The following is an 11,704-nucleotide window of genomic DNA, read 5'->3' on the forward strand; positions in this document are numbered from 1 at the left end:
CACTTGATGGGCTACATTACTCATGTTGTCCTGCAAAAAGTTAGTAATATGAGAAAGGACAACCAAGGATGATCCCTGTCAACTGCTATGAAAGTGGATAGTGGTGCCTCTCAACACAGCAAAAGGAAGCGTCTTACCAAGCTCTTACAAGGTTCTTACCAACACAAAGCAAGAGATGGTACAACCGGTGGATGGTTCTGATACTTACCAAGAGGGAGTGGAACCAAGATTGCAAGGATCCTTTGCCGTACTGATCTGAAGTGTATATATGGAGCTTGGAAGGCACAAAAAGGAATAAAAATATTTGTTTGTGGCGCACAAGTCAGTCACAGATAGCAATATTGAATAAATGTTCAAAGCACTTGTCCTAGTTGCTGGCCTATACGTGTTCCTAGCACCAATTTGGGATAAACAAAAGAGGGAAACAAGTATAAAAGGTAGCAACGAATAAGGACAAGGCAAAAGGCACCACAAACAAATAGAGCTATTGGCTGTTGCTTATGTGCTCCTCTTTTCTTGTCTTTTCATTCACTATTTTTCTTTTTTTTCTCAACCTTTTTTTTCCTCTTATACTTTTGATATATATTTTTTTCCAACAAGGAGCACATAAGAACAAATCACAGAAAATGTGAGCTCAATAGGATAAAAGATGTGGTCTATACAAAATTAGAATTGTGCTATCAAATGCATGCCAAACTTGTCAGCCCCGAAACTCAGTTTTCCTGATCAAATTTCGCAATTCTAATTTTTACAAATCTAGCTTTGCTAGGATGAAACGGATATAAAATTTTCTGTAGTTCTCCGTAGATATAAAGTTTGCACCTTTTTTAGTTCGGACGCAAAAGTTATGACTGCTTTTTGGAAGGAATTCGAATTAAGATGTTATATGGACAAAACATGTGGATCTAGTGGATGGTGATAGCAAGATTGATGGAAAACAAAGGGGGATCACACAAATTAGGCTAAAACACGATCTAAACCAACAACAAGACCTTGACCTAGGACAAAAACTCAACACTACGAACTCTGAAACTGAAATATGCAAAGGCTATGGCGCGGATGGTTTTAGGTAGAAAACAAATATGGCGGTGGACTATGGGACGAAGGCGAAAACACTCAACTAGGGTAAGATGAGAACTTGATGGTAATACCTGAGTCTCTGATTACCAAATGATGGGGGCGTGGGTTCCCGATCTTCCGTCAAGTTCTGGATAACTATCGTTGTGTTCGGAGAGCGACACACTAATCCGGCTTCAAATCAACAAGATCCGACCGTGCAATCTTAGCACCACAACTCCTCTGGTTATCAACCATGACACAATCCGGTTGACCTCACCATGAAGGCTAATCCCTGCAAGTGCAACGAAGAACACAAGCAAGAACGAGAAAGAACGCAACCAAATTGCATATGTATGATTAAACTCACGAGTTGGGGTCTCACAAACCAATGAATGGCGAAACTGTTCTTGACAGATTAATCTAAGCAAAACCCAAACCCTAATGGTGTGGCAGCTGCTGTTTATGAAGACTCTAGGATCGTGCAAGACTCCCTGGACGCGCCCCTAATGGGCTCCAACACGATACAAGGCCCAAAGACCGAAAGATGGCATCGCAGCGCCGGGACAGATTCTGGACGTCAATTTGTTCAGACGATTACTGTCGACTCCTGATGAATTTGTACTTGAAACAAGTTCCATTGTAAGCGTCTTGAAATTATCTTTCCAACCATATAAAGAACGTCCAAATTCGAGCCTGTATGCGACCTGGGCGTCCGTTTTAGTGCGAGCTATTCCTAGAGTCTGAAACTGAAACGAAGTCGAATCGGTTTGGGGCCTCCACCTTGGCTGGGGCGCCCTTGCTGGTCTCCTAAGGTGGTTGCCAAGGTGGAGGACATCCTGGGCCATCTCTAAGGTGTTCTCCACATTCTTGAGACATGTTCCTACTTGGGCCGAGATCCCAAGGGTGAATATTAGGCCCATGACAACGACATAGCTCCCGGCAGAAACAATGGTGAAATGTCTTGATGATTTGAAGACCTTGCCGATGAGATATTAAAGTGGGACCAGATTTTTTTGAAATGTTATCAAATAATCTTTCCATCAAGAGCTCATGGACCTCAATCGCACTCCAGATGACTGGGTTATGATGTTCGCATTGATTCACTATCAGTCTATCGATGAACCAAAAGTTCAACTTTACATTTGTACCTACAATCAAAGATTGACATGTACAAGTGGAACCAAGTGAATTGTACCAAAAATCATTATAGAAATATAGGAACGAGCTCACCTTGTATTAGACTATCATGATCATATCCATAGATGTCATGTCCTCATCAACATGCTGCCCGGTTGACCTCGCTAGGAAGGCTAATCCTTGCCAGCGAATCGAGGAACACAAGAAAGAATGAGAAAGAACGCAACCAAATTGCAGATATGATTAAACTCACGAAGTTGGGGTCTCACAAACTAATGACGGCAAAACTATTCTTGATAGATTAATCAAAGAGAAACCTAAACCCTAATGGTTTGGCTAATCATATTTATGAAGACTCTAGGGTCATGCAAGGCCCCCTGAACGCACTCCTAATGGGTTCCAACACGATACAAGGCCCAAAGATCAAAAGACAACATCACAGCACTGGGACAGATTTCGTACGTCAACTTGCTCGAATGATTGCCATCAACTCTGGACTAATTTTGGCCTCAAACTAGAGCCATTGGAAAGCTCTTCTTGTTAAATTTTCGGACATATCTTGAATGTCCAAATCTGACCCCGTATGCGACCTGAGCATCCGTTTTAGTGCTGATTGCTCCTGGACTCTGAAACGGGATCAATGTCGACTCAGTTTGGGCCTCCACCTTGGTCTGGTCGCCCTTGCTGGTCCCCCGCACCTTCAAGTCCCCCTCTAAGAGGAAATCCTATACATCTTCTGGTACAAAGTTTCTTCCCCATCTTCCAATGTTTGAAATTCGTGCAGCCACTTCGAATAGTTGAGATGGTAACGGACATACCATGGAGATGGTAAGTGGCACGAGGATGCGATGTGGCTGATGGGCTGGACTGGTCTACCGCTGTCCAATGGAGAGGACACGTGCCAGCAGTTGACATGAGGACACGGAACAGAATCTACTTGGAGTTTTGATTTTCAAATCCAATTTTCTCTTAAACTATTAGTCATTTTTTAATCCATTTGAACAATATTATTGTTTGGAATTGATGGAAGCGAATGAGATCCAATATGGATATATTTATATTTCTTTTGAAATTCCAACAAATATGATATGGTATTCAAACCATTCTGATATAGTAGTTCAATAATATTTCTAAAAAAGTTACTACAACAATTGAAGTATCAAATGTTGAACTACTACTTGAAAATGTTGAATTATCTTTCTAGATTGTTGAGCTTGGTTTCATATAATGTTGTGTGAATTATTTTCAGATGTTAACCCATTACCAAAGATGATGTACTCCCCCTACTATCATTTGTACTCATGCATTAAAAAAATAATAGATTTCCCTGCAACTACTTCTCCTCTAGCCAGAAATATGCTGCCCAGCTTCCATGAGTAAAATAATATAATAGCATGCTGGTGACCATGGGAAGATGTTGGCCCTGGGCCGTGCAATGTAAGCTCTATCTATCTTCCACAAGATAGATAGGAGCTCTCCTCTCTAAGCTTCTCATTCTTCTTTCCATGGCTCCTAATTGCAATATAACCATTTGGTAGCATCATATTCTCAAAATTATACAAAGGAGTCCTTAGGAACGAGCTCACCTCAAAATTTAATTGTCGCGCGCGAGCTCTTGTGATTGGACCTTGAATGTCCAGTTGATGTATCCGAAGGAGTGATGTCTTCATCGGTACAAATGGGTTTTTGCCCATCCCTACAAATCATTTTTATAGCAGTGGGTGGTAACTGGTAACTAGAAATTCCAAGAAGAGAACTTTATAGACCAAAGACCACCTTTGCCCTGCTTATATTGAAAGCAAAAGAGATCTTTATAGTCTACCTTGCCACGAAAAATGGACCATGCCATGCTACGCCGAGAAAGTGGCTGACCAACTGCCACATGGATTCACCTCTAATATCACATCTACACGGTGTGGGGTCGTTTTTCTTGCGTGTAGGCTGCAATTTTTTTTCAGCCTAGGTGATGCATATCCGCTTCCCTAGGGTTTGTGTGCATCATATACTTATCTTAATATCGTTGTGAGTTTGCATATGCAGTAAAACCTAAAATTCCAGTCATTGGTAAAAAAGCATCTCACATTAATTTTACAGAAGTCCCTATATTCTTAACAACGGATATAATATAACTCCACTCCTTTGCATGAGGACACCAAGTTTAAACCAACACAAACACAGATACGCACATTATGATCTGAGTTACATGTGGACACCAGCAGGTGAATCCCAAATCCCAAACAACAACAAAGCATGTGCGATCCATCTCAGCATCCACGCACTGCACGTCCCGCCATATATACACTGTACCTCCTCACCGGCCGGTTGGATGGACGAGCTGCGAGAACACCACGCTATTGGCGATGTCCTCCTCGTCCATGTCCTCGCTGATGAGCTCAAGCGCCGCGGCAGAGGCAGCCATGCTGTCCGCAGCCGACACGGTGCTGCTGCCTGTCACACTGCCTCCGCCCTCTAGCTTGCCACCATTCTCGAAGGTGTCCTGCATCTGCAGCGCGAACTCGAGGTTCCATAGCACGTCGCCCATGGACGGCCGGTCGACGCCGTGGTCAGCCAGGCACTTCTCCGCCGTGTCGGCGTACTTCTTCAGGCAGTCTGGCGCTATCTTTCCCTTTAGTAGCGGGTCAATGATGTCCTGTAGTGTCCCTTTCCTCTGGCAGCTCATGGCGTGGTCCGCGAGGCTGACTTGTTCCCTTGGTAGGCTCGGGTTCAGTGCAGGCCGCGCGCAGAGCACCTCAAAGAGTACGACACCGAAGGAATAGACGTCGGACTTCTCCGTCAGCTGCTGCCGCCTGAAGTACTCCGGGTCGAGGTAGCCGAAGCTTCCCTTCACCATGGTGCTGACGTGCGTCTGCATGGCTGTCGTGGGGCCAGTCTTGGATAGACCGAAGTCAGAGACCTTGGCCACCCAGTTCTCGTCCACCAGAATATTGGTTGTCTTGACGTCGCGGTGGATGATGGTGTACTTGGCGCCGGTGTGGAGATAGTGCAGGCCCCGCGCAGCGCCAATGGTGATCTCGAGGCGCTGCCGCCACGAGAGCGCCGGCTTGCCAGTCTTGTACAGGTGCTCCCGGAGCGTGCCGTGCGCCATGTAGTCATACACAAGGATCATCTCGCCATCGTCCTCGCAACATCCGATGAGCGAGACGAGGTGCTTGTGCCGAAGCTTCGAGAGCATCTCAATCTCTGTTTGGAATTCCAGAACGCCTTGCTCGGATGACGGATTACTCCGCTTGATGGCAACCTTGGTGTCTCCATCGACAACGCCCCTGTATACCTTGCCAAACCCGCCCACACCGATTACCAGCGACTCGTCGAAGCTCTTGGTCGCTGCCTTGATCTCTTGAAATGAGAAGTGCCGGCACATGGCAGTGATGTTGGGGTTGAGTAGTGCCGCACTCTTGCCGCCGGACGATTTGCTGGTGCTCGTGTGCGAGTTTCCGCCGTACACCGGCAGCCACCCCGAGGAATGCGAGATGCTGGTGCCCAGTGCTCGCCTCTTCTTGGACTGATATGCCACGACGCAGATGGCAGCGACAATCCCAAAGGCCGCTGCGCCGCCGGCCGCGCCGCCAATCACAGCGGCTCTGAGGTGGCTAGGCTTGTCCTTGAATTTCCCCTGTGTTATCTCCATCTCTGCTTCCTCGAGCATCTTGGACGGGTCGGGATTTGGGCCGGCTAGGTTGCCTGAGCTGTCGCTCATCTTGAATACCTCGAGACCATTGAGCACGGCGTCGTAGAACTCTGGCTTCATCGACGTGGAAGGGTGTAGCGCGACCCAGAGTATCTTGCCGCCCGGACCGTCAGGCATGAATGTTGTGTAGTCCTTGAACACAGGCACGTCCTTCTCTGTCGTCCACCCAATGACGTCGGCGTCTGCCTGCGCTGTCTTGTTGTTGATGTAGATATCGAACACCCGTTGGTTGACCTTGGTGAGCAGCAGCTCGCAGAAATGGAGTCGAACGACGTACGTGAAATTGCTGTCCACCTCGAACACCCATGTGAGGTTGTAGTTCTGGTTCACCTTTGGGTTAGGTCCCATGGAGCGGCTGTTGAGGTAGAGGCTCACCGGTGCTGCGTACTCTGCCTCTGGGCTTGGGAATTTGATCTTATTCGTCTCATTGGCATGGAATGTCACACCGATAGCTGCTCCAAAGAGGTAAGGCGTGTCGTCGTACCAATCTCGCGATAGCCCGGAGTCATTGGCTGGGGCAATGTACGACCCGCCTACGTTGAGCCTGTACATGGTCTGCAGGCTAACCGCAGCGGTGTCGACGGTCTGGTCGGCGAAGCCCACCATCGTGGCTGGTTCAGCGAAGATGTTGGGCATGGAGACGATCTCGATGCCGTTGATGAAGGCGTAGGACGCGTTGCTCATCGCAGTCGGTGTGAAGGTGAGCGACAGTGTGCCGCCAGCGACCGGTGGCAACGTGAACTCCCTGATGATGTACGCCTGACTGAGCGCCTTGGCGGTGATGTAGACGCTGAAGTTGCGGAGCAGCGTGATGCCGGTGGAGGTGGACACTGAGAAGAAGAAGAACTGCTCCGCCGGGAGGCCATGGTAGGCCGCCGGGTAGAAGTGGAGGCGCAGCCAGTGCCTGTCTTGCTTGTCCACGTGGAAGTTGTACGTGGTCTCCTTGGTGAACACCCGTGCCGACATGTATGGCACGGGCGAAGGAAGGGACGGGTCCTGGACGTCCGCGTCCGCCATGATGGACGACTTGCCGCCATCATTGAGCCACTTGCTGTCCTTGTCGGTCACCCATTTTCTCCCGTCGGCGTCCTGGTTCTCCTTCGCCGAACCGCAGTTCACCAGTATGGACTCCGGTGCCTTGTACTTGTCTGCGGCCGCGAAAATGACAACCTTGACCGCAATGATGACGGCGAGCAGCACACCACGACGAGCTGCCATGTCCGCCGCAACGACAAGTGCGTCACGACAGCTTAATTATTTTGCCGGAGATGAGTGTTTTGATTAGGCCATGCGGTGTTGAGCGGATCAATTCAGGAGGAAGCTAGACATGAGAGGAGGGAGAAGAACAGAGGTTTGTACGCCTCTGCATTCTCCTCCTCCAAGGGAATGTTTGTTTGGGGGAATAAGGGGTAGCGAGAGCTTAACCCACGGGCTAGCTAGAGGCCGTTGGAAACGGGCGCACATGAGCGTTTGCCGGCAACAACTGTGGCTTCTTCATTCAAATTGGTGCTCGTATCCCCGGCGGAACGGGTGGCTCAGCTCATGCCTAGGAATCTAAAATTAGGTTTCTAGGTTCATACTAGAACCTCTGGTGCGGCCGTTGCCTCGCCTACCTGAGATGGCCAATGTATTTTGGTCATTTTGCGCCTTTGCTACATCATAGTCGATGTGGTAATAAGATGCTTAAGCAATAGAAATTGTTTTTAGCAAGTAAGAGAATGGGCTTTGTTATGGTACACCGAAGTGGTATTACCTAATACAATATTATTAAGGTGGTATTACCTTTAATATTTATTTTATATATTTTAAATCAGAAAATAGAGAATTAGAACTAACTTGCATGCAGATTAGTTAAGATCTTAGATTTATATTTTTTTTCCACATGAGGTACCGGCCATAAGAATTAGTTGATGAGATCCCATATTTGTATCATAACGTGAACAAAAGCAAACATGAGGCGTGTGTGGTTACTTCGGAAAAAAACATGTTCGTGACAATAACATGTATACGTGACAAACTTGACCAGAAAAAAAGTACGTTTAGAACCATATCAATGACATAATCTAGTGGTAGGACTTGGTCCAACGTGACATGCCTGTAACGAATGACTTGGTCTCTATTGTGTAGCATAAATACACATGTGCACATGTTACTGTTATTTTTGTGTGAGCGCTGTTATGTATTTTAACTGTGTAAAGAACTTTATTTTTCTAAACTCACTAACATTGCTACATTTTTTCCATGCAGATACATGCATGATTTAGGTAAACGGCCTGCATGCATGATTAGAAAACGAGATTTAGGGCAGTTCCATGATTTTCGGATCTGCATGCATGCATGCAAGATAATTAAGCACATATATATTTAATCCTTAATAATTGAATGGCTCAGATTCATTTGAACTCTTACCTCTTATAAGAGGTAAATGGAGTACCGCAGCAGCATGAAGAATATTTTTTAGGAGAAGCAGTGTATCAGGCATGTGGTAATACGGTGGTTCAGAAAAAGTATGTGGTAATGATATTTAACATATTTGTTGAGTGAGTCAGTGTATTACACAGCTCGCCGCTATGCAGAACAACAAAACTGCTAAACCTCATTTCCTCAGCCATTTCCGGTGGCAACGGTGGCTTCACAATAACATCTGCATGTTTCAGGGGATCAACGATAAATTTGAGCAAGCAGAAAATAAATAGCGTGGACAGAAGATTGAAAGCTTGCATAACAGTTTACACCATTGTAGCAGCAATTGATGTTTTCCTTATATTGCCTTATTTTGAGTAAACTGCACCCACGGTACAAAAACCTGTATAGTAGTATCTCTTTAGTCTAACAAATTGAAAAATGTGCAAATTGATTCATGAACTATAGCTTGTTTGGTCATTCCATTCCTCAACTATCCAAGATGGTATGATAGACATGGCTTAAAATATCTCTTATGCTCGCTTCATACCTTTGAAAGTTATATTCTACATTAGTCCTTTCGCCTTTACTCGATGACGAGCAAAGCCTAAGTATGGGGGTGTTGTTGACAGCTCCTAAATACCAAATTTAGGCCGTCAATTACTGCATAAATACATAAAATGTCAACATCAATCTAGGAGTTTATTATTGACCATTTCTATAAGTGTTGATAAATATTTGTATGCAAGTAAAATAAGAGAGAAAACACATTTAAAGGAGCAATGAAACATACTCCCAATCCAAGGCCAAAGGCGTTGACGAATCAAAGCGCGCCATTCAGCCTCACATGGATCCATGGGCCCACAAAAATGTGAAACTATGACACCCAGGTGTTTTAAATGCTAAACAAGAAATCACAAACCAGCCATCATGCATAATGACTAAGAATAATTGATTTCAAAATTAAATGAGGACACATGAGATGATGAACAATTTTAAACCAAAGAAAAACATGTGTTGGAAACAACTTTCAAACAGAAGCTCAGATGAACTTTTGCCCAAAACTAATGTTATAGGTTTTCGAATGATGAATAACTTTCGTGTTCAAAGTTTTTCAAGTTGCCACACAAAATTTGGAGTTAAATTTAAATTTCAAATGAGACCTTTTACAACTTTCGCATGAGTTTGAAATTAACTTTCAAATTAAAACCCAAATGAAGTTTTTCCTAAAACGAAAGTTGTAGGAAATAAAATTTTTAACAACTTTTATTTTTGAAGATTTTCGAGTTCCTATGAAAAAATTTCAGAAAATGTCACATTTTGACCGGGTGAAAAACCCCTCTCTTTCTCTCTCTACTCTTTCTCTCTCTCCCCCTCATCCTCCCCTACTTTCCCGCACACGCACTGTCACACCCTGAAATTGTTGGATTTCATGATGTGATTAAAATTAAAAATAAAACAACAATTTTCACATAATTTTAATATTTTTTCAATATTTATTTTCTTCACAGGCAATTCAGTATAGAAGAAAATGTATAATGGTTGCTTTACAAAATTAAATAAGGTTGTTCTTTTGTGTTGCATTCATGCCGCACTGCATTGTTTTATTATTTGTTGTTCAACTCAAGTTTAAATTCTCTTGAATTTAAATTTGAATTGAATTGTTTGAATCTTTTTGTTGAAAAAAATGGAAACCACTCTCTCTTTCCCTATCTCTTTCCAGCCCAACCCACTCCCTCTTTCCTTTTTTTTTCTTTTTCCTCCCTGCGGCCCAACTCAAGCCGGCCCGTTTCCTCCTCTCCCGGCCCAGCTCGTATCCTCTCTCCCTCCACTCAGCCACTGACAGACGGGCCCCACCTGTCGGCCATCTTGGGTGCCGCATGCACCGGCCATCTTGGAGCGCACGCCAAGGACCCCGGTTCCCGCCCCCTATTTATAATGCCTGCAACCCCCTCTGGACCCTTTTGAGCTCGCGCCGGCCTTGCCGCCTGCAAACCCTAGCCGCGGCCGCCATTGGAGCTCGGGAGCTCGGTGCTGCCGCCGAAACGCTGCTCCGCCGCCTCCGCTCGACGCCCGCGCATCCCCGAAGCTCCACCACAGGGTGAGAAACGCCGCACCCCCTTCATTTTCCCTCTCTTGCTTCCCTCTGTGCAGAATCACTCGCCGTCGCGTCGTCGCAGCCTCTCACTGCTGCGCACCCCTTTCCAGTCTCCAACTCGCCTCCCAGATCCCGTAGTCGAGTTCGCCGTCGCCCCAGCTCTCTCCCATGCCGAGCCTCGCCCTAAACCAAGCCTGGAACACCGAAAATGGTGACCTCCGGCGACCCCGCCGCCGTGCGCCACTGCCAGCCGTCGCCAGCGCCGCCGCCTCTCCGCCCAATCCACCAAGAACTGTCCGATCCAAATCTATCGGTCCGAATTAGATCTGATCCAAGTCAACAGCTCCCATACCGGTCAACCCTAGGTTGTTTTGCAAAGAAGCCCCTCCGTTTTGTGGAAATCAACCCACAATTCACTCCAGTTCAAAAATATTTACAATTCAGTCCTTTCTTTTCTGTTTTAGCCCCTGTTCTTTTCTAAAATAGAACCCGCCATCCTTAGCCTGTAGTTTTTCAACTTGTTTTAGCCCTCGGTTTCTTCTCCTAGAGCCCCTGTTCTTTCCAAAACTCTTACAAATAAGCCCCTAGAACCTCGTTTTAGCCATAACTTCTCTGTTTTAGCCCCGTTTTCATCAATTCTTGCGCTCACGTGATCCTCACAACATGTGTAGTAGCCTTATCACTTTGTTATCCTCTGTGAGCACACTTTGTTGTGTCTTACAAATCTTTTCTGTTAGTCCTTAACCCTTTGGTTAATCGTGACTAAATCCTTAACTCACTGTTTATCCCATAGTTTCCACGTCCTAGCTCCGTTTTTCATGTTTGTTGCGCTCTCGTAACCGTAGCAGCGAGCTCTATCCTTTAGTACATTCTTTTAAAGCCTTTCTTTTGTTTTGGTGTATTGTTCTTAGCTGTACTTTTGGTTTGCTTTGTATGGTTGCTCGTTGATTGCTTCGAGTAGAAGGATCGCTGTTCGAGGATTGAAGATCAAGAGTTTCAAGTGAGCAAAAGCTGAAGAGCAGTAAGAGTAGTTTTTCGTTGGAGAAAGGCAAGTGACCCTAACCATACTTCTATCTATGCTTATTTACAAGAGTATTATGAATTAATTGGAACATGGAGAACCATCCAAGAAAATAGTGCAACCACAATATATGGCTTTGGTCTTGGCTAAGTAATTAGATAAACTATATGTTGTGTTGGGGTGGTTTGTTTGGTGGTTATGAGTTTGTGTGGTGGAGCGTGTAAAGGAAGCTGTGTCTTTCGAGGTACCGCAAAAGTAGGGACCAACACATACATAT

General features: G+C 45.5%; 1 protein-coding gene across 1 annotated transcript; it reads right to left on the reverse strand.

Annotated features, from left to right (window-relative positions):
- Positions 1 to 4,295: 4,295 nt before the first annotated feature.
- On the reverse strand, positions 4,296 to 7,123 carry LOC120701455 (receptor-like protein kinase ANXUR1). The gene has a single exon (XM_039985492.1). It carries the CDS (start codon positions 7,121 to 7,123, stop codon positions 4,508 to 4,510), a length of 2,616 nt encoding a protein of 871 aa, XP_039841426.1. The 3' UTR covers positions 4,296 to 4,507.
- Between the last annotated feature and the right edge of the window lie 4,581 nt (positions 7,124 to 11,704).

The sequence above is a fragment of the Panicum virgatum genome, chromosome 3K (genome assembly GCF_016808335.1).
Source record: "Panicum virgatum strain AP13 chromosome 3K, P.virgatum_v5, whole genome shotgun sequence".
Classification (NCBI taxonomy): Eukaryota; Viridiplantae; Streptophyta; class Magnoliopsida; order Poales; family Poaceae; genus Panicum; species Panicum virgatum.

Excerpts from the sequence above, each read along its gene's own strand:
- LOC120701455 (XM_039985492.1), bottom strand. The coding sequence starts at position 7,123 with ATGGCAGCTCGTCGTGGTGTGCTGCTCGCCGTCATCATTGCGGTCAAG.